At 38.7% G+C, this 22,228-nt stretch overlaps 1 protein-coding gene across 1 annotated transcript; it reads left to right on the top strand.

Moving 5' to 3' along the window:
• Nucleotides 1-3,772: 3,772 nt before the first annotated feature.
• Nucleotides 3,773-21,470, top strand: nmnat2 (nicotinamide nucleotide adenylyltransferase 2). The gene is made up of 11 exons (XM_026935889.3): nucleotides 3,773-3,999; nucleotides 9,717-9,805; nucleotides 12,037-12,104; nucleotides 12,231-12,309; nucleotides 12,433-12,556; nucleotides 13,889-13,969; nucleotides 14,141-14,185; nucleotides 15,038-15,114; nucleotides 16,304-16,405; nucleotides 16,574-16,641; nucleotides 18,106-21,470. Exons 1-11 carry the CDS (start codon nucleotides 3,915-3,917, stop codon nucleotides 18,206-18,208), a joined length of 921 nt encoding a protein of 306 aa, XP_026791690.1. The 5' UTR covers nucleotides 3,773-3,914; the 3' UTR covers nucleotides 18,209-21,470.
• Nucleotides 21,471-22,228: the final 758 nt, after the last annotated feature.

The raw sequence follows: 22,228 nt of genomic DNA, 5'->3' as shown, positions 1-22,228 counted from the left end.
AATTAAGATTAACATTAATAATGGAATGTCTGAATTGATTTGTTCAGGTTTAACTTCTTTTATCTACATGTTTATGTAGTTTCACTTTGGGTACCAGTTTCCTACATTACCCACAATGCCCTTTGACTTCAGCATCAACAAACAGTTGTGCACCAGAATCTCTAAACACCTCACAAACCACTCAAAATAAACATATTTACTGTGTTTCAGGGTGGAAATTTTCCTTCAAGCATTTCACATCAGCTAAAATCATCACTGCATATTGTCCTTTAGCCACAACATGAAGAAAGAAGCCACTGAGGTCATTGTTCCAAACATGTGTGTTTTAAGCTCCTGAAACCTAATTATATATATATATATATATGTATATATATATATACACATTATATACAGAGTGTCCCAAAAGCCTCCATACACAGAGGGGAAATTAACACTTTTTAGCAAAATGGCCTCCAAAATTTTTCATACTTAGTTTATATTATTTATTGTATTTTTTCAGAAAGCCTTTAAGAACGCGTTTGACAAAAGAAGAACGTATTGAAATCATTCTCACGGCTGGATCAGGAACCATGGCGAGCACATCACACACACCACACTGTCACCAAACTTATTAACTAATTCAGAAAGACTGGAAGTGTTGAGGACCAACCGAGAAGTGAACGTCCACGAACATCCAGTGACGAAGACACAAGCGACGTTGTATATATACAGTACTGTGCAAAAGTCTTAGGCACCCTACTTCTTTCAGCACAAACTTTGTTATAGACATTTATTTTATGGCTTCTACATTATCGAGTTTTGAAACTTGAATTTTTAACCATCAACAGTGTGAGTTAGTAAGGTAATGTCCACAGTAAAGGGGTTAATATCCACAGTAAAGGGGTTAATATCCACAGTAAAGGGGTTAATATCTACAGTAAAGGGGTTAATATTTACAGTAAAGGGGTTAATATCCACAGTAAAGGGGTTAATATTTACAGTAAAGGGGTTAATATCTACAGTAAAGGGGTTAATATCCACAGTAAAGGGGTTAATATCCACAGTAAAGGGGTTCATATTTACAGTAAAGGGGTTAATATTTACAGTAAAGGGGTTAATATCTACAGTAAAGGGGTTAATATCCACAGTAAAGGGGTTAATATCTACAGTAAAGGGGTTAATATCCACAGTAAAGGGGTTAATATTTACAGTTACAGGGTTACAGGGAATTTCCGAATCCCATGCAACAGATAAAGTATCTACTACCTGTAGAGATGAGATAAATTGTGATAAATTAATCACTGTTTAAGCTCTCTATCAGCTTCGCATCTGAAAATGAGAAGAACAATATATCTTTTAGTTATATTTATAAACATAAGTGACATATTCTGGAAGTGTAGTCTCCACTGGTTTTATTTTCTTACTTTTAGCTCCAAATCTGAGTGAAGGTGTATGATTGGAGACAAATTTACTACTTATTTATTAATCGTCTTAATTACTAGAATAAACACTGGCAAATGTTCAACAAATGTTCAAGAAGCTACTGCTGCTTCTACTATTACTACTACTACACTGTTAGAAAAAGAGTTTTTAGTGTTCTTCAAGGGTTCATCGAATAAGAAGAAGAAGAAGAAGAACAAGGAGAAGAAGAAGAAGAAGAAGAAGAAGAACAAGGAGAAGAAGAAGAAGAAGAAGGGGTTCTTAGCTTCCTAAAAATGTTTTTACATGAAACACTTTCTAACAGAGAAACACTGAGTTGTATAGTTTCACAGAGATATGAGTGAACGAGTGTGTGATTGTGTGTAAACTAGCCATCAAACCATCAAGGGTGTATTCTGGTCTTGTGCTTAGTGCTCCTGAGATACACGCATTAGGACCCTGATCATGAGAAAGCAGTTACTGAAGATGAAATAAATGAAATGTCATTGTCAATAAGATATTTAAATGTAATGTTTAATTAATTCAGATCCAGATTTTCCCAACCTGGTGTTCTTTTTGTTTCAGTGCCAATAATGTGCATTTCTGTCCTTTCTGTCATTACGTTCATTAAGTTTTTTTATTATCATTAATTTCATTTAATTCCAGCTCATCCATTTAATTAAAAACTTGTACTATCTGCCTCATTGTTGCCACACAATGATATGTTCAATTCCTCGGCTCTGTCCTTGTTCAACAGAAGCTCTAGCCACAAGCAGTGAGGATCTAGTGAGAAAGCATTTATGGTGATACACTGACAGGAGCGTTGGTAAAGAATTTTATAAAGGATAAAGGAGTTTTAGTTTTGCTCTACTGAGAGATACTCATAAACACTCTTTGTAGGATTACTTTTCAGAAAATGTTTCTCAAGTAAAACCTCTTAAGGGGAACATTCCAAGAACCCCTGAGTGTAATATTCATCAGTGTGATGCAGGACAGAAGTGTATAAACTCGACATGTCGTTTATTACGGCAGATACGATAATCATCGTCAGTGTCCATAGTGTAGGTCAGGGAACAGGTAGGGAGCATTAAACTCGCGTAATCGGTATACCAAAGCAAGAAAACACACCCAGGAGACACAGAAAACAAGGAACTAGGAAAAATCATAAAATAGGGCTCAATAAGTGACACAGGATAACACAGATACAAGACTAGACTACAACAGGGTTTATAAAGACAATCTAATCGAGGGTTAAACACAGAACACATGCAGGAAACACAGCAGTGACAGGACGGGTGGAGACGAGACTCGACACACACATGATCAGTGTGAACAACGAGAGAGAGCAGCGCAGAGTGCAGTGCACGAATCTAATGTCTAAAATATTACCACGACCTTGCAACAGGAAATGAAATGGTTAGCTTGGTTAGCCTTGCACCACGCTCGGTGAAAAGGGGTCATCAAGTGTTCCTTAGATGGTTAACGGTTCTCTGTACAGCTTCTTCAACAGTATAAAGATTATAGTCTAATCACACATCATGTGTTTTCACACTAGGTCTGAGTGGTTACGATGTTTAACTACTGATCACAAGGTCATGAGCTCAAACCCCAGCACCACCAAGCTGCCACTGCTGGCCCTTGAGCGAGGCCCTTAACCCTCAGCTGCATATAAATGACATAAATGGAAGTCACTCTGCGTGAGATCGTCTGTCAAATGCCATAAATATAAATGAACACGAACACAACGTTAACTCAAACCTCTCTTAGGAGGCCCACAAGCAACCAACCCAGACTTCAGATGTAGTTTGCTTCTGGTCCTTTTTTGTTTTGTTTGTTTGTTTTTTTTTCTACTAGATTCGCGTCTTGAAAACAAAATGGTCCTAGTTGCACTTCCTGTTTGCTTTATGGCTAAATTTATTTATGATGCTGCATCTTTATAAATACATTCATGGAACCATAATTAATAAATACTAATTAATACTTATAAATCAGTGTATAATGCATTATGAGCATGGGCACTGAGGAAGCAAGTGCATCGCTTATTAGTAATTATAACAATAATATAAATGTAACTATAACTTAATTATAATGAAGTATAGGTCTTGATGTGTCTTTATAAATGTATTTATACAGCAATAATGCTTGTTTATAAAGAATTATAAGTGGAGCTGTAATGCATTATGAACCTGGGCTTCACAGAAGGAGTAAAATCAGTAGCTGAGCATGATGGTGCTTTTGGGAAACGTGTGTTGCAGGGGTTTACACGCAGTCTTTAGGTTTGTTTAGTAGTTTAGAGTTTGATAATGTGCTGCACAGCAGCTCTGGTGGCTGAAAAGCCGTGTGTGTTGCTTTAAGGCAGCAGGGCAGGAAGCCTATCAGCGCGCAGCTCTGCGTCTGGAGGAGTGGAGCAGCTCTGCCGCAGCTGAACCAAACCTCGCCTTTTCCTGGAACATCCAAACAAAAGGCCTGGAAATCGAGCCCGCATGTGAAGAGAGCCGAGGTGGAGCACACTCAGCATGACAGAAACCACCAAAACCCACGTTATCCTGCTTTCCTGCGGAAGCTTCAACCCCATCACAAAGGGACACATCCATATGTTCGGTGAGCACTTTGTGTTTCTCCAGCAGAGCAGAGGAAAAACCGCAACACACCCTGAATCCGCGCGCGTGTGTGTGTGTGTGTGTGAGTGTGTGTGTGAGTGTGTGTTTGGAATATTTCTTCTGTGCTGGACTTTGTGGAAGCCACATGATGTGGTGCAGGTTAGTGGGTGGTGTTTAGGGGAACACTTGGCAGCAGGTCGCTGTCCAGACCGCGGTGCTGAAATGGGCGACGGCTGCTGACTCGCCGAACAGCGGCCACGTAGCGTCATGTGGCGCAACTAGGCCTAGATGATTTATGCACCTAATGATCACTAATACCTAAATGCTCTTTCCTCTGCTTTTTTTCCCATTACATGCAGTGAGATCTTTTATCCAGGATTAACCAATGCTTACACAATCTGCTCTGAACATACAGCAGCTTTGACCTACGCAAAACATCAAGCAACTCCAGCATAGTTTATAAAAATATTTCAGTAATATATAAAGGATAAAACCTGTTTTTTTTATCTGAAATGTTTAACGAAGTCCCTCTGCGTCAACGCTGGACATAAAAAATTAAGCTGCCATTAACAGATCTTCATTACAAGACTTAGTTTATTGATTTCCTCTGATGAGATCAAATCACAGAGAAAAGGACGGGTTTGGGTTCCTTCTGATTCTGCTCCATCTCAAAGTTTCTTCCTCACGTGGTCTACACTAAGATGTGGTTTACGCCAGCTATAAAGCAGATCATCTGAATCCTGCATTATTTACTAAAAAAAAAAAATTTGCAAATCTATTTTTGTCTAAAATGTTTACAACCCTTTGCGTCACCCGGAGAAGAGTGACGTCCAGTCACCACTGGAAATAAAATAAGCTTCCGTTAACAGATCCTAATTACAAGCCTTGGCTTATTGATTTCCTCTCATGAGATAAAATCAACCAGAAGAGTTGAGTCTGGTTCAACCAGGAGACACGACTCCCTTTTGACTCTGGTTCCTTTCAAGATCTGTTTCATTTTTTTTTTATTGCCAGCGTCACCTCTGGCTTGCTCACCAGCGATCTAAATGCACTGTACATTCAGATTTCTGTAAACATGCCGTGGATAGGTTAAAAAAAATACAAAGCAGATCATTTGAATGCAGCATTATTTACTAGAAAATGCAAAACTGATTTTTGTCTGCGATGTTTACAAACCTTTGAAAAGCCCCTCTGAGTCACCCAAAGGGAAAAGACATCCAGTCGTCACTGGAAATAACATAAGCTGCCATTATCAGTTCCTAATTACAAGACTTAGCTTATTGATTTCCTCCGACGAGATTAAATCCCCTATAAGAACATGGGTTCGGGTTTGAGTCTAGTTCCTCTCAAGTGTTTTTTTTTCCTTGCCAGCGTCACCTCTGGGTTGCTCTCTAGGGATCTAAATGTACCGAACATTCAGATTTCTGTAAACATGCTCTGATTACAGTGGTGGGATTATAAGCTTTGACGCATGAAAATACAAAGCAGATCATTTTAATGCCGTTAACAGATCCTAATTACGAGCCTTCGCTTATTCATTTCCTGTGACGAGTTCAACTGAACCAGAAGAGGATGGGTTTGGGTGTCTTTTTTTTTTGAGTCTGGCTCATTTCAGGGAGTTCTTCATTTCCACCATCACCTCTGACTTGCTCAGGGAGCTAACATCCAGATTTCCGGAAAAGCGCTTTGTAACAGTGCATACAAATAAAATTAAATGAAATGAGAATGAAGGTTGCAATGACTACATCAGATGGAAATATGTTGCATTATCCCATCTTACACTGCGTAGTCTATTCATTAAGGAAAACTCTCATCATAGTTGGCCTGGCAGATAAGATTGTGGAGAAATGACCAGCAGCTTGAGGTCAGATCCCAGAAATCTCCGACAGCCACTGGATATGATTCTGCCTCACAAATCAATTAAAAAAACTTCAGTTAGGAATTTGATGACTATCATCCTGAGGTTTGGAGTAACACTGAAAGGAAAATGACCTTTAGAGCCTGGAGACTTGACATTCGGAGCTTTATCCTACTCTTAGAAAAAGGACAAATCTTTAGTCTCTATGTAGAATCCTACACCTGCGAAACCTTAACTAAGCTAATAACCTTAATTATCAAAGTATTTAATGGTAATTCATAGAGAAGCATCAAAACCATTTTTTCAGACAGAGTATTAGTATGAGTATGTTTCTGGTACTTGTTGATACTGATAATGATACTGATACCAAAACTTGGTCAATCGGGGGCTTTATGGAACATTTTATTTAGCTGTGTTTAGGTTAGTTGCTGATGGATGCTGCTAGCAATGAACTCCTCCTGCTGCGTTTTATGTTTAACATGTTATGCCTTTCAAATAGTTCCTTCAGAATAGATTATGAGGGCAGCTGATGGTGTGAATGATGGTGAGCAAGGAGGAAAGGAAGTGAGGTATCTGCGTGCTCAGCGTTCGCAGAACTGAAGTGCTCTGCCATGCGTCCGGTGGCTTCACTGCTTCACGCTCGTGAATAGCTTCGTTTAATGAGCTGATACTGCTCTGTGCACTCAGATCAGCCGCCACTGCACTCTCTATTAAACATACTGTTTAAACACCATGAGATGTTTTATCAGCTTATTGTATTGTAGAAAGATACATCTCATGATTTTTACAGAGTTTGCAGTCTGCTTTGCTTTGATTGCCATCATTAATCATGATATAAATCCAGATTGCTGCCATCATGTCATCTGTTCATTAGCATGGCAACATGGGGTTACGTTACGAGTATGATGTGGTATCGGATGTTGGTATTGGAGCATTTTTTTAAAATAAATAAGCACTGTATTTGGCGAAAACCCTATACCAGTATCAGTATCAATCAGAGTTGTGCCATATCGTATCGTCCATGATATACAGTACAGTAAAGTTCCTCCCCATGATAAGAATTTGTCATCCCGCGATATTGACGATATAGTTGATGACGTGTTTACGCTCCGCAACGTGGACATCTCACACGTAGAACGAGAACAAGCATGGCGGAAGGACGAAGAATTAATCCCTAAAAAAGGAGCTTCCTCCATAATATGGAAGTGGTTCGGATACAGAAGATCAGATGAGAATCAGACGGCTCTCGAGACTCATGTATGCTGATGTGACTTCTGGCCAAAAAGATAGTGTTGAATGTTACTATTTTCATATCGTCATTTATATCATTACCGCAAAAAATACCATGAAATATCGTGATATAGTTTTAAGGCTATATCGCCCGTCCCTAGTATCGATGCATTTATAGTAATTGGTGTTTGCTGTGCATCCTAATGTACCAGGAGTGATTAAAACCCCCTTTTAAAGGTCTCACTGTGGCAGCTAGACAGATATTCAGTAGTTGCCAGGGACAAAATGGTGCAATGTGTTTTAAGAGGGTATTAGGCCATTGTGTATAGACTAAGGAAAGATTCAGATTTCCATATAGGCAGTGCTGGGCCCCTGAGAAAAGCCTTACTCACCTCTCATGGCAGTGAATAAAAGCGTCTGCCAAATGCAGTTTATTAAATACAGATTGTTTGGCGGAATATTTTGGGGACTTAATGTAGTTATATGGTAGGCTAGAGATTATAAAACGTCCAAAATATATTTAAAATAAAGAGATGTTAAATATTTTAGGACCAGATTTATTGATCATTTGATAGACGTTAGACTCCGATCTGAAGTCTAACGTCTAAAGTCTGAAGTTTAAAGTCACTGCAGGCCAAAAGGTCACAGAGGATTGACTGTGCAAGTCAGGTAACATCGCCCGGTGGAGTAGCTGAGGATCAGAGCGAATGTCTGTACAGCTAGACCGCTGTGTGCTGCAGCTTCCATTTACCCTTCAGCTTCCATTTGCGTTAGATTGTCTAAAGATTTCTGACCCACTTTTTAAAGCCCTCTTTAATGGCTGTATGCTTTGTGTAGAAGCATATTTTTGAAAAAATATATCATAGAAGGTAAAGAAATCAAATATTATCAGTGTGATCATTTAGAAATGAATCTGATTTGAAGTTAAATGTATGTTAAAGACATTTTATGCTAATAATGTATATATATAAATCACGTGTCGTTCATTACTGTATATATTATATACCTGTATATTTTATATTATACATAGAAAATATTAGACAATATTAAAAGCTTGCATTAGTGCTCTCCCTACACATAATCATTTCTCAATACTCTGATGGTTTCCTTGCTAAAATAAAGCATCTGATCTTTCCACAAACACCTCTCAAGAGGACGTCCTATTCCCTGTGCACCCGCTTCTTCTGTATGTTGCTCAAAATGATGAATGGGAAGAGAATATTTTTTCCTCCAGTAACAGTCTGAAAACAGTGCTGGTTATGCTTGGAACATCTGAGTGGTTATTTCTGCTGTCTGTCTGTGTTTTAGATTTTATAGCTGTTGTTTCTGAGCTTGACAGTTTGTCCCTGTCCTCATGTTCACACTGCTATAGATAACAAGTCAGTTATCCATCTGGTGCTGCTGATGTTTGAAAAAACCTCAGCATTGTTGAATTCTCAAATCTGAAGGTGTGGATTAATTTTCTAAAACAGTACAGTAGTTCAGACGATAGTTCCGGCTGTGATTCAGATGATAGGTTGATAATAATGCGCTTGTTCCTATACATTATCGTTTCTATGGTAACTGCTCATCCACAGGGACTTGCCGATAAGGTATATAATGTAAATCTAACAGTAAATGGATTTATGTAAAATGTATAATTGTTGATATGGTGAAGCTTTCTGTAAGGAGATGTTTATTGTTGGAATTATTGAAGGAGTCTCCAGTGTCAGTGCTTTGTAAAAGTAAGACTTCTGGTTTTCTCAGTCTCCTATTAAAACGTGATGATAGGAGCTGATAAGTTTGATGATAAACGTGATGATAAGTTTCTCCTGGACGTTCAACACCCTTAAAAGTAACTATAAACACATAAAAACATTTATTTAACATTGATGGAAGGAGTCTCCAGTGTCAGTGCTTTGTAACAGTCGGTAAGTTTTCTACCACAGCCACGTCTCCAGGACTTCACGCTTTTCAGTTTCTCTATAAGATGAAATGTTTTTTTTTTGTCTTATTAACTTCAGGAGAGAGAAAGAAGAGAAGCCAGTGACAGAATGACTGTATATATATCTGCTAGTGAGTGATTACAGGATCTAACAAGTTTTGTGGATGTTACAAAATATTAAATTCAATTCAATTTTATTTGTATAGCGCTTTTAACAATGAACATTGTCTCAAAGCAGCTTTACAGAACATAAGAAACAAAAACATGCAAACAGTCCTAGATGTTAGACAGAATTATCCCTAGTGAGCAAGCCTGAGGCGACTGAGGCGACTGTGGAGAGGAAAAACTCCCTGAGATGATATGAGGAACCTTGAGAGGAACAAGACTCAAAAGGGAAGCCATCCTCATCTGGGTGACACTGGAGAGTGTGATAAATGTAACTATAAATGCATAAAAAGCACAACATGTCATTCATGTCAATAATTAATTAAAACTTGTAATCACTGTGCTATAAGAGAAATAAAACATTTTACAAAGTGCTGTTATTGGAAAATAATCCACTTCACTTCACATATTGCCACATCACACCACCCTATTGTGGATTATTTTCCTGTAACTGCATAGCCCCAAGTGTTTTATTCCATACTGAAAGCATGGTAACTTTGAGCACTGTTGTACTAATCATGTGACCATGTCTGATTTGCAGAAAAAGCCAGAGACTTCCTGCAAAAGACAGGGCGCTTCATCGTGATTGGTGGGATCATTTCACCTGTACATGACTCCTATGGCAAACCGGTAAGTGCCAGCTGAAACTGAAGAGTGAATCAAATGTACAGAAACGGATCATGACCCGTCTGAAATGTCTGCAAAGGGAACCAAATTAGAACCCTTTCAGGGAGTTAAGAAGAGAAGAGAAAGAGTGTAGTAGTCATCATTCACAGCAGTTACTGAATTATATGCTTTATCCTGAATTACTCAGTAATAATATTGTGCATCATCTGAGGTAAGACAGTATTAAACATAATTATGCACTGGGTTGAAATATATACGTCAGGGTTTGGTCTAGTCCTAATAAGAAATCAAGATCTCTTGGGCCTTGTGTGGAATTAATGAGAAGCTTGACCTAGTTTCTGTCTCTCTGCATACCAAAACGCTTAAAAAACAAAAGCTTCTACGCAGCAAAACATGGACAGTAAACGTGTTAGGAAAGAGTCGATCTACCCCTTGTGATAAAGGTTCTACACTCCTCTTCTATGCATTAATTAGTGAAATCATATGTAATGAACAGAAGCATATCTACAGACGATTCGAATCATTGGCACTTATTCATCAGGGTTGTGTGTGGACAGCATCTGATCATGAAACACACATAAGCCAATTACACAGACAGTTCTTATTCATCAGGTTCATGTTTAAAGTGTGTGTGAGATCAAACTCGTTTCTGGTCGAGTATACGTTTAAGCATAACGTTTTAACAATGCTTAAATAAAATCAGTATCGTAAGTAATAAGTAGAGTAAATAATTAACTAGAGTAGTACGTATCAGCAACTAGCACGCAGATAATCACAACTGTGCATGCAGGAACCTCGAACTAAAACACCAATTAATCTGTAAATGTGAATCAGAGGCTCAGAAGTGGATCTTTATCACATCATTCGTCATTCGGTTTAATAACAGACGCATTTGAGCGTGAGAGGTAACACACGTGGTTTTAGTCATGTTGGTGGTCTGTTTTTTCAGTGTTTGATTAATTTCTAAAATGAAAAAAAAAGTAAATAGAGTTCTCATAACTGTCTTCAGGTGAACTTGGAAAAAGATTCAGTTTTCTACCTAATGCTAGCCTTAAACCTTATTAAACTTTTATAAAATTATTATATTATTAAGGTTTTATCAAATAAAACAGCACACACTTCCAAAGCTGTCTCTTTTTTTGCAGCAACCTCAGCATAAAAAAGCACCTCCAGCTTAGCTCCACTGAAATTACATTTTTTTCCCCTCCCTGTTTACTTCTTTCCTCGGATCTTGCTAGCTTGCTGAATGTTATCCAACTGAAGCTGACTCATCATTTGTGCATGATTTATTGTGGACTCACTAGTTGTTGTACAACAATTTCATGAATCAGATGCAGTTTTGTTCTTAAGTCACTCTGTGTGTTATGAGTTTTGCTCATGTCACGTGATGTCACCTGCCTAATTCATCACCATGCTCATGTTTCTGTTCAGAGTTGACAACTTTCCTTCAGAAATTAGACCAGTATTTGCATGTGGAAAGTTACGAGTATTCAGTGCTGGGTTACGCACCTGCTTAAACTGATCAGATTATCCACATAACCTCCGTGGACCGTAGACTTTAAACACAAGCAGGTGCCTGAAAAAAAAGATTAAAAGAAAGCAGATAGAAGAAGGAGGTGATAATTTTTTAAATCTTTAATCTCAAATATAATACAATGTAAAATAAAAGCATTCATCTGCTTTGCTTACAATTAACTTTAATTTAATTAATAACTTTTTCTGTAATAAAAAAAACAGTCTTTGAGGTAAGAAATGTCTCTGATTTACCAAAAAACAAAAAAAAAAGAATAGTGTCATATTTATGTATTTAATATCCGCCTCAAATATCATTCCATAGCTTTTTTGTGTGTGTATTCATAACCGCAAACTTCAGCATGACATATCGTGGTTATATCAAACTGTTAGACAGTGGTGCTGGATTTAATACTGCTCCTCGCTCGAGCCGATATCGTACAGAAATATGGGCTTAAATCCAAGCTTAGAATCATGAGTAACTGAGACATGCCTATATGCTCAGCTCACTCCATCCACTTAAGAGAGCACTCACGTCTGTAGTTACGTCCGAGATCTGAATATCAATGTGTGTAATTTCGGTAATAACGCCTCACTATGTGCACTTAACTCAGCTCTGAGGACAGGGTCTGAGCTTGATGTGTGCTTGCTGTTGCATTCTGCTTGTATAATGCTTGTGGGAATAACAGATGATCAACTGTTTCATCCATGTGGTTTCTTAGGGTCTCATTTCTAGCAGACATCGGCTCACCATGTGTCAGTTGGCAGTGCAGTCATCTGACTGGATCAGGTATTTATCACTGAGTTGTTGTAAAGTTATTTGTATTTTAATATTTAGTAGATCATTTATGCGAGTGAAAAAATAAACAGCACAATGCATGAAGGAGATGGTTTCCGATGCTGTTTACCTGTGCAGGGTCGACCCTTGGGAATGTTATCAGGACACCTGGCAGACTACCTGCAGTGTACTGGAGCACCACCGAGATCTCATGAAGGTCTGAGTCACACATATACTGTACCACAATAACCAATTTATTAGAAAAACACGATCGGCAGATTTAGCATTAAACTCTCACTTTCCGCTTTAATACTGAAGCGTTTAAACCGTCTCTCTGCAGAGAGTAACAGGATGCATTCTGTCTAACGTGAACACACCCTCTACCACTCCTGTGATTGGCCAGCCCCAGAACACCACTCCTCCTATCTATCAGAACCGCAACACAGCCAACAAGCCCACAGCTGGTAAGTGTCTTTCCAAACACCTTCATTAAATTCCTTTTATTTTTTAATCATTATACATTACATGGACAAAAGTTTATGGTAGTATGTAATTATACGTATATACAGTGTTAAAAGAATAGCATTAAGCACAGGAGGCTGGTGTAAAAAAGCCATCCCTCTCTTTCAAGGAAAAATACATCACATTAGCTGTTAATAAATCCTGATCATTTTGGACTATTTGCGGAGCCAAGAACAACAGCGCCATCAGCGACTTGTACACAGTAATGAGTCTGGGACTGATTTCTTTCTAGCCCAGATTAACGCAGACGATCTTTAACAGTCATGTCCAGTGACAAAGTGAAATATTCCCAAGAGTTAGTTTGTGTTTTGGATTCATTTTCTAAAGGCCACTTTGTATAACAAGTCTTCAACAGAAGGAGCATATGAAGGCGGAATGAACATAAAGAAAGCAGATTATTTACTTGATGACCCATTTTGCCTCTGGAGAAAGTAAAAATAAATAGATTAAGTACACATTGTCCACTCAGTGTACAAATGACACAAAAGAACAAACAGCAGAAGTGTAAGTTTTATGTTTCTTGATTGTTTTTTTAAATATCACTACGTGTTACTGGCATTAAGCACAAGAGATGAATTTTGCATGAAAACTCTTGCGTGTAATGTACGAAGCTGATGTACGAGGTTAAATGTGATATTTAAGCAAACAGGCGAAGGGCACCTCTCTCACACGTTCAGGGAGGATTGCACAAAAAGTGGGACGTCAGAGCAAAGAACGTATTTTTAGTCATATGAACATCAAGCTTTTAAAAAGCTTAATGAGTAGGAATGAAGAAACAATGAGACCGGAAAGTGTGATCCTTTATACAGTATGGATGGCAATTCCTCATGGACAGTTACAGGCCCTTCTCCCCTTCTCAGATTAAAGCCACACCCCCAGGTACAGCTGAGGGCTGTGATTGGGCAGTGATTGCATTTTTCTGTGTCATGATTGCAACTCAGTGATGAAAGTGAAACGCAACCAGGAATTACATTCACTTCTGATGCGAAGCAAGTGTTCAATTCTTTAAAAAAAAAAAAACAGAAAGCAAGTCCCTGCTGATTGTTCACGAACACAAATGACGAGCAATGCAAAGGTTTTGATTTTCAGTGTGGCACATTTTCCTCAGTTCCCAAAGGAAAAGCAATTCTATCTGTGTATTGCATGACACATTTTCTCCCAGTGTGATTGCTTTTCTATTTGCAGTGGAATTGATATCAGTTTTGTGATTAGTTTGGTTTCTGATTACTCTCTCTCTCTCTCTCTCTCTCTCTCTCTCTCTCTCTCTCATCCAGTTAAGCTGTGGGGAAAGATGAGTGAGAGTCTGGGTAAAATCTGCTGTGTTCGCCCACAAGTGGAGCGCTTCACCTTTGTTGGTGTGTACTACAAGATTAAGATATGATAAAATATTTTCCTTTCCTAACTGATATGTCCACCCCATAATTATCCTACATTACTTACGAGAATATTAGAGAAAGAGCATACATATTACATGAGCATGTACTGGATCAGTCATTTCCACAGCTGCTTTCTGTTTCATTGAGCAGATGAAAACGCAAACCTCGGCACCGCAGTGCGCTATGAAGAAATCGGTGAGTGGATTTGATTTATTGTGTCTTATCTTGTGTTTTTGTTTCTAGATCAGCGCATGGCACCATAGTGAGTCACTGACAGACGCACCGATGATGAACAGATACGCATTCATTTTGCCTCCTAGTGTTCTCCTCACAAAGCAACAGATTTAATCATCTTTAGTCTTAGCGTTTGGCCTTAATGTGTATTGCCTTCCTTTGGTAAAATATATTTTGAATTATTGTTTACTTCATGTCATGACAGTTAATGATTTTATTCTCTGACCCCGAGTCACTCCACAAAGCTGGGCTTTATGGAAGAAAGGCACATTAAACAGATTAAATCCCATTTGGAGATTGCCAAAAAGGCAAGGCAGAGACTCGGTGGAAAAAGTTTCTCTGCTCTGATCAGACCAAAATGTAACTTTTTGGCATTGGCACAAAGCATTATGTTTTGTAGAAACCAACACTGTTCATCACCCTAAGAACAGCATCCCCTCAGTGAAGCATGCTGGTGGTAGCATCATGTTGAGCACCACCCTCGGTTGTACCATATATGCTCCATTTTACCTGATATACCGATCATTATACCATCGTCTGAGGGATATTCTACTGTAGGATCCTCAACCTTCCTGACTAACTTTTGCAGATGAAAAGAAATACTTGTCCATACACTTGTATTATACATGAGAGCTTGTGAACCTTTGATAAATCTGTAAATATGTCATGTAAGTGTGCAAGACCAACTTGGGACAGCACCTTAGTTCAGCTGCTTTAACAGCTAGGTGCTTGGAATTTACAGTGTACTGCTCAATGAGTAAACACAACTGTATTGTGTTACACTGTGTGATTTTATTGTGCTGCGTTGTACAGAGTTGCGTATCCTGCTCCTGTGTGGCAGTGACCTGCTGGAGTCCTTCTGCATTCCTGGGCTGTGGAACGAGAGTGATGTGAGTATCGTTAATACACACACATGCAAAAGATACAAACATACAAACAGGTTTGAAAAATTCAGGAGCTCCACAGTGTGATGTTTATGGGGCATTTTCAATTTTATAGCTATAGAGAGATTCATGGTTTAGTTTTAGCATTTTTAAATCAGACTTAAAGGTTGCATTGAGCTACACTGTTCCTTTCAGGAGTGAAATACGGTGTCTTGCACATAGCTATTCACACCTTGAGCTTTTCCTCATTTTGTAGTGTTACAGCCTGGAATTGAAATGGACTTAATATGGGTCAATACTTGCTTAAGTCTTCTGGAATATGTGTCTATCGGCTTTACACATCTGGATCATGGTTCTTGACAAAATTGCTCAAGCTCTGCCAGACAGTTGGTGGACAGCAATCTTCAAGCCTTGCCATAGATTCTCATTTGGATTGAGGTGTGAACTTCAGTTCATGGCACTTTCCTGAATACTGTAACATGGCTAGATCCAGCTTGTCCTCAAACTTGACCAGTTTCCCAGTCCGTGCTGACGATGTTACCACCACCATGCTTCACTGTGGGGATGAGCAGTGATGGTGTCCACCAAACGTAGTGCTCTGTGCCAAGAACTGAAAGGTTTGGTCTCATCAGACCAGAGAACCTCTCCAAAATGCCTTTTGATAAACTCCTAATGGGATTTCCTATGGAATTCTTCAACAATGGCTTTCTTCTTGCCACTCGGTCAAAAAGGCGAGCTTGATGATATGTTCTCCCATCTGAGCTTTGTATCTCCCCAGCTTCTTCAGAATTACCCTTGGCCACTTGGTTGCTTCTCTGACTAATGCCCTCTGTACCTGGTCACTGACTTTTGGAGGATGGATTCCAGGATTTAGATATTCTTGGAATATTTTTATAACCAAACCCTGAATGATACTTTTCCAGAATTTTGTCCTGTACTCATTTCAGTAGCTTCTTGTTGAGGAGCATCTTCCAGGTTGTAATTTTATAAACGCTATTGATTATCCCATACACACACACACACACTTCAATTCTATTAGGTATTTTCTGTAGATTCATGATATATAATCCCAACTCTATTCCATTTCCAGGTTGTAAGGGGGTGAATACTTATGCAAGGCACTGTATTAATACCTACAGACTGAAGTAGATGAATTTCCAGATTGTAAAACATTTTGTACTGGGTGATTTTGCAGATGGAGGTGATCGTAGGTGACTTTGGGATAGTGGTGGTGCCTCGGGACGGAGCTGACACAGAAAGGATAATGAATCATTCCTCGGTGCTTCGTAAGCACAAGGTAACGTGCTACAAAGGCAACCTGAACCATCATCAGATCTTCAAACATTTGGATTTGTTAGAATATTATTTTAGGATTATTCTCCTAAAACTATATAGTCAGTGACTGTCTTAAACACAGTGCTGAAGCAAACTGATAGAGAATTTTACTTCTTCTTTCCTATGACAGGGCAACATCATTGTGGTGAAGGACGATATGAACCATCCGATGTCAGTTGTCAGTTCAACTAAGAGCAGGTGAGGAATATTGTGCAAGTTCCTCGTCTGGCTTCACATCAGGCCACACCAGACCACCCCATCAGTGACTACTGTCCTATAACAGCATGCCCACAAGTGTTTGATTCCTCTTATACCACAGCACTTTGCCAATGATTAAAAATCTTAAGCAGTTAATCAGGGGATCAATGAAGATATACAGGAAACCTCAGAATTATTGGCACCCTTGAAAGTCACTGGCTGGAAACTACAAGCAGTAAAAGCTTCCTCTTGAGAGAGTAACAGCACTGAACCCTTTTCTGCACCTGTAGAATGATCTTGGAATCCTTTACTTAAAAAAACAAAACCTTTATATTCTTCAGTTTCCTTCTTCAATTCAGTCCCCAGGTTTTCAGACAGAAATGAACATTAGAAAACATTGACTTTTTTGTCTTTCAAAGATAAAAAGACATCAATACACACTATATGGCCTAAAGTTTGTGGACACCTGACCATTACACCCATGTGTGTTTATGTTGAACGTCTCATTCCAGATTTATTCCCCTGTGTTTGCTATTATAATAAGCTCCACTCTTCTGGGAAGCTTTCCACTAGATGTTGGAGCGTGGCTGTGGGGATTTGTGTTCATTCAGCTACAAGAGCATTAGTGAGGTCAGGCGCTGATGTTGGGATGTCGAGGAGGTCTGGGGTTCAGTCGGTGTTCCAGTTCATCCCAAAGGTGTTCAGTGGGGTTGAGGTCAGGGCTCTGTGCAGGACACTCGAGTTCTTCCACTCCAACCTTCACACACCATGTCTTCATGGAGCTCGCTTTGTGCACAGGGGCATTGTCATGCTGGAACAGGTTTGAGTCTCTTAGTTCCAGTGAAGGGAAACTGTAATGCTATAAAGACAAAGGCATTCTAGACAATTGTGTGCTTCCAGCTTTGTGGTAACAGTTTGGAGAAGAACCACATATGTCTGATGGTCAGGTGTCCACATATTTTCAGCCATATAGTGTAATGTGTTGAATATTTTGGATTTCTTGGAACCAAGTACAACAGCACCACAGAATGGTATGAAGAAGTGAGGCTGGGGCTGATTTCTTTCTTGCCCAGACTGTAGATTCCCCCCTAGATTTCATCGGACACGTCCGTAACACATCCTCAGCACTGATTGAGAAGGCGCATGTGAAATACAGTCATTATGTAATGAAGACGAATGAGTGGAATTATTTACTCTATCATTCCCAAAATGCCAACAGTGTTTTTCTGGTTTGAATACAAGTGTTATCAAACTTTTATGTTTACCGTGTTTGGTATTCAGAGGAGATAGCGAATGAACCTAGTAGAGGATTACGGAAAAAATAGAAATCAAAAATTCAGCTGTCTGTCTGCCTTTAAGTATCATTTTTATTATGCAATCAATGTGAGTTCTCCGAGTTCATTTGCAGAGAGTCTGTGTCACTGTATTAGTGTCCACAGGGTAATGTTCACCTTTCTTCTGTAGACTGGCTCTCCAGCATGGAGACGGCCACGTGGTGGACTACCTGACCCAGCCAGTGATCGACTACATCCTGCAGAACCAGCTCTACATCACCGCCTCTGGATAGGAGAGAGGACGCAAGCGGATGCCTCTCTTTAAGCTGCCCCGTTTGTCTCCCTGTGTGTGATTAACAGTGTAGTCCTGCCTCACTCTACCACTGCTTTTTCCATATAGAGGAGCGTAAACTATCTGTCATCCTTTCTAACTGTATCATAGTGACTTGTCAGGAGTAAGGGTGCGCCGCGCTGTGCCGAACAGAGCCGCCCTGTACCGGTGCGATGCGAGGAGATGGAGCAGGTGGACGTAGTGGTCTAATGAGGTGAAGGAAAGGGGTGTGTAAAGAACAGAAATTGGAAGAGGGAGTGTGTAATACAGGAAATGTTACCGGCTTGAATGTTGGCCTTGCTGTCAGTTTGATACTGTCTTTTCCTCTAATTGCATGTCTAGAGGTTTTCTTTTACCGCACGAGTGCTCGAATAGCCTTGTAGACTGTAGTCTGCTGTGACAGTGTTTGCAAAAAAAAAAAAAAAAAAAAAGAGTGCTTAGGCGCCTCTCATCTCTAACTTCATTTTCTATTTAATATGACTCTGTGTACAAAGGAATTTGGATTGCTGTCATTTATGCAACTGCAAATATTATGCTGCACTGTTCTTGTCTTCAATGTGCATTCATGCATATGTCATTTGTATTTGGTTGCACATTAAAGAATGACCTTTCCTTTTGTGCAGTACTTCTAATAAGGCTGTCTTTGCTTGCCAAAACGCTTAAGAAGCTATTAATATGTTTTCAGTAAAAAACAAATCACTGCCGTTACTTTGAATATTTTGTGGCTGTCATTTTCAACGTATTTTGACTGTGTAAAAGTAGACACACCTACAGGCTCTCCTCTTGCTTCCAAACTCCTGAGTTGGGTTTGTTTTAAGAAGGAAGTCGAAGAAGAGCTCTGTGTTTTATCACTTTGATGAAAGTGCACATAGTCCCTGATTCCAACTTGATTTCGATATCTGAAATCTGAAGCATTATTTAAGCGATGCAGTGAATAGAACAGCTAAACAATAGAGCAGTGCAGTGAGTTTAAACAGGGCATATAAACGTAATATACACGCACCGGCAGCTTTGTTTTGAACACGTGTACACATTCACGTTCGTGTAATCATCCAGTCAGCCAGTCGTGTAACAGCAGCGCAATGCCTAAATTCATGCAAATGCAGGTCAAGAGGTCTGGCGCTGGCGAAACTGTCCGGTATCGGTGAGCTTGTGCCCACGGTAGCTTCAGATTCTTGTTCTTGGCTGCAGGAGGGGAACCTGATGTGGTCTTCTGCAGTTATAGACCATCCACCTCAAAGTTTGATGTATTGTGTATTCTGAGTTGCTTTTCTGCTCACCGTGGTTGTAAAGAGTGCTTATATAAGTTACTATAGACTTCCTGTCAGCTCAAAGAGCAACACCGAAAGCCACAGGAGATGTGTTTTCCTCCAGTGGCAGTCAGATTCTACAGCGCCCCAACTTTCTGCCAGAAGGGGTTCTCTAAAACCTAAATGCTGCTTAAGTCAATCATTTTTGTACAGTTTTTTAAAGAATATTTTCATCTCACTTTTATTTACAGTTATATTTTTACACTTATATCTCCACTTTATTTACATTGTTACGTTGTACAGTTTTAAAGAATATTTTTATTTTTATTTAAGGACTAGCATATGTTTGTATCTACCTATAATTTTTTCTTACCAAATATATTGTTATCTTGAACTGGTTTTTTTTTCTATTGTCTTGAGAAAGCTGGCACTAGAACTTCCCTCGGGATGAAGAACGTTTACTTTATCTTATCTTCGAACCAGTCTGACTGTTCTCTGATGAATCTCTGATGATACGGATGCTTGATGTGAACATTAACTGAAGCTCTTGACCTGTATCTGTATGATTTTATGCATTGCTCTACTGCCACCTGATTGGCTGATTAGATAATTGGATGAACGAGCAGTGGCACAGATAGCCGGTGATTGTATGTTTCATGTAAAAGTAACTTTATTAATATAAAAGTAGCTATTAATATTACCATTAAAGAGCAGTGAGAGAATTTGAAGGATACTAATTAGGAGTCTGAAATATATTATAACAGGTTAAACATTTATTTAACATGGCTGTTTAACATAAATTTGTTTTGCCCCTTAATTGCACTATAAATGATGTTTATAAAAGTCATCGTTAAGTAGACTCTTTCAATATATTGCATATATAACCACCCCTTAGTTAGTTTAATCATATTTTATTGGCTATGAGCTGCTATGGTGAGAAACAAACAGGATTAATCTGTCAGAGTCATGCTTCTTTTCCTGAATACTGAGGTGACAGCCACTGAAGAAGTAGAGGTTTACAGCAGGAGGTGATAAAGAATGGGAAGATTTGGCGTTATAAGATAAGAGATCATTCCCTCCCGTATTACTAGCATGGTATTTGAATCATTTTCAGTGCTTAAAGGTTTTTGATGGTAATGTTATTAATAAGGAAAGACTGGTTGAAGGTAGATTGTGCCTTAAATGGCTTGCACGAGTGTGTCGCACTTCTCAGTGATATCATTCCGTATATTTCCTTATGCTCCACCACTGCTTCAGAGTCTTATAGCTGCACATCTCTTAATTAAGCTGCAATACATAATTGTCATGTAATATTATGTTAATGTATGAATTTTAAGCTTGAAATTTATGACCACATTGGATAAGTGAAATATGAACTAGTTCATTTTTAGTAATTTTTACAATAAGTAAGTAAGGATAGTGATTTTATCTACGTGAAGGCTGATAGAATGGAGCACTTGGTTAGATTGTATTGGCAAGTCTTTTGTAGAAGGTATATTTTTTCACTGTTTCGTGACATACTTAAACTGAATGAATTCAAACTAAAACGTGTATTGTATACTTGCTACTACTTAAACTTCACAAAACCGTGACCAGTGACTGTACTTCATCCAAGTAGATGTTGGTTTCTTCAGCTTCAGATCTGATCTCTTCATCAAATCATTGTGCATGATGCAATAATATGGTTTAACACAGGGTTAGAACGGATACGTGCTAAACATCTCACTCTGCATGGCTTGCACGCACTCCAGATTTGCTGTAATATACCTCTATAATCCACTCAGCTTACTACACATAGCTCTGATGTTAGTGCAGATCATAATCTACACTTCCTTTCAGTTTAGTTTCAGATTATACAGATTATTTTATCTCTGCTTTTTACATTTATTATTAATGCTTGATTATAATTGTACGTGTCTGTTGATGTGCACATAATGGAACAGATATATAAAAAAACACATCGTGGTGCCAGTGTTTTATTTCATGTCAAGTCTTTCTTTACAGTGATGTGTGTAAGAGGACTGAGACTCTGAGTTTTATTAATATTAGCACATTATGGATAAAAATAGCATATTGCTAATTGCAGTGTATTAAAATTGATGAACTCATGATGAGTGAAGGGTGAAGACTGACGTTCAGTTAATTAACCAAAACTGTTTGGAACCAAGAACTGAAGGTGTCTAGGCACCCTATTGTAATTTTATGTTTATTTCTTATTATCATTATACTTTGATATGGGTGTCTATGGCAGCCTTCATGCACTTTTTATGAAATTTGGCACAATGATAGAGGATAGTCTCAGCTGCCTACACAGCAATTCAAGTAATCTAATGCCACCAATAGGGCAAATGTGGACTTTTGCAATAATAACTCTGCAACACATCATCATCGAAACCTGATTCCACTTTCCTCTGACTCTTTGGGTCATGTCGAGTTCAATGATGCCATGATGTTAATTTTCACAATTCAGTTTTTTCCTGCTTCTTGTCCTGTTCAGGCCAAACTTCATGTGTGAGTGACAGACCAGGACCCAAGGGACTTCAACATACTTTGTCTAAATTCACCTCTAGGGGGTTCAATAATTCACAAATTAGTAAAACTGTTCATAGGAACAGATTAAAAATGTGAAAATAAATTATTTTGGTTTTTAAAAATCCTGCTTATAAGTATTGAACTGTTCAACATCAAATAATGATCCTACTTTCATGTGTGTTCTTGATGTAACAGATTTG

The sequence above is a fragment of the Pangasianodon hypophthalmus genome, chromosome 4 (genome assembly GCF_027358585.1).
Source record: "Pangasianodon hypophthalmus isolate fPanHyp1 chromosome 4, fPanHyp1.pri, whole genome shotgun sequence".
Taxonomy (NCBI): domain Eukaryota; kingdom Metazoa; phylum Chordata; class Actinopteri; order Siluriformes; family Pangasiidae; genus Pangasianodon; species Pangasianodon hypophthalmus.
Note: the sequence above shows the minus strand (reverse complement) of the source record. Positions and strands in the feature narration are given on the sequence as shown.

Coding starts and splice junctions, on each gene's coding strand:
- nmnat2 (XM_026935889.3), top strand. CDS start 3,915: ATGACAGAAACCACCAAAACCCACGTTATCCTGCTTTCCTGCGGAAGC. Junction 12,310..12,432: donor ACCACCGAGATCTCATGAAG/GTCTGAGTCACA, acceptor GTCTCTCTGCAG/AGAGTAACAGGATGCATTCT. Junction 12,557..13,888: donor AGCCAACAAGCCCACAGCTG/GTAAGTGTCTTT, acceptor TCTCTCATCCAG/TTAAGCTGTGGGGAAAGATG.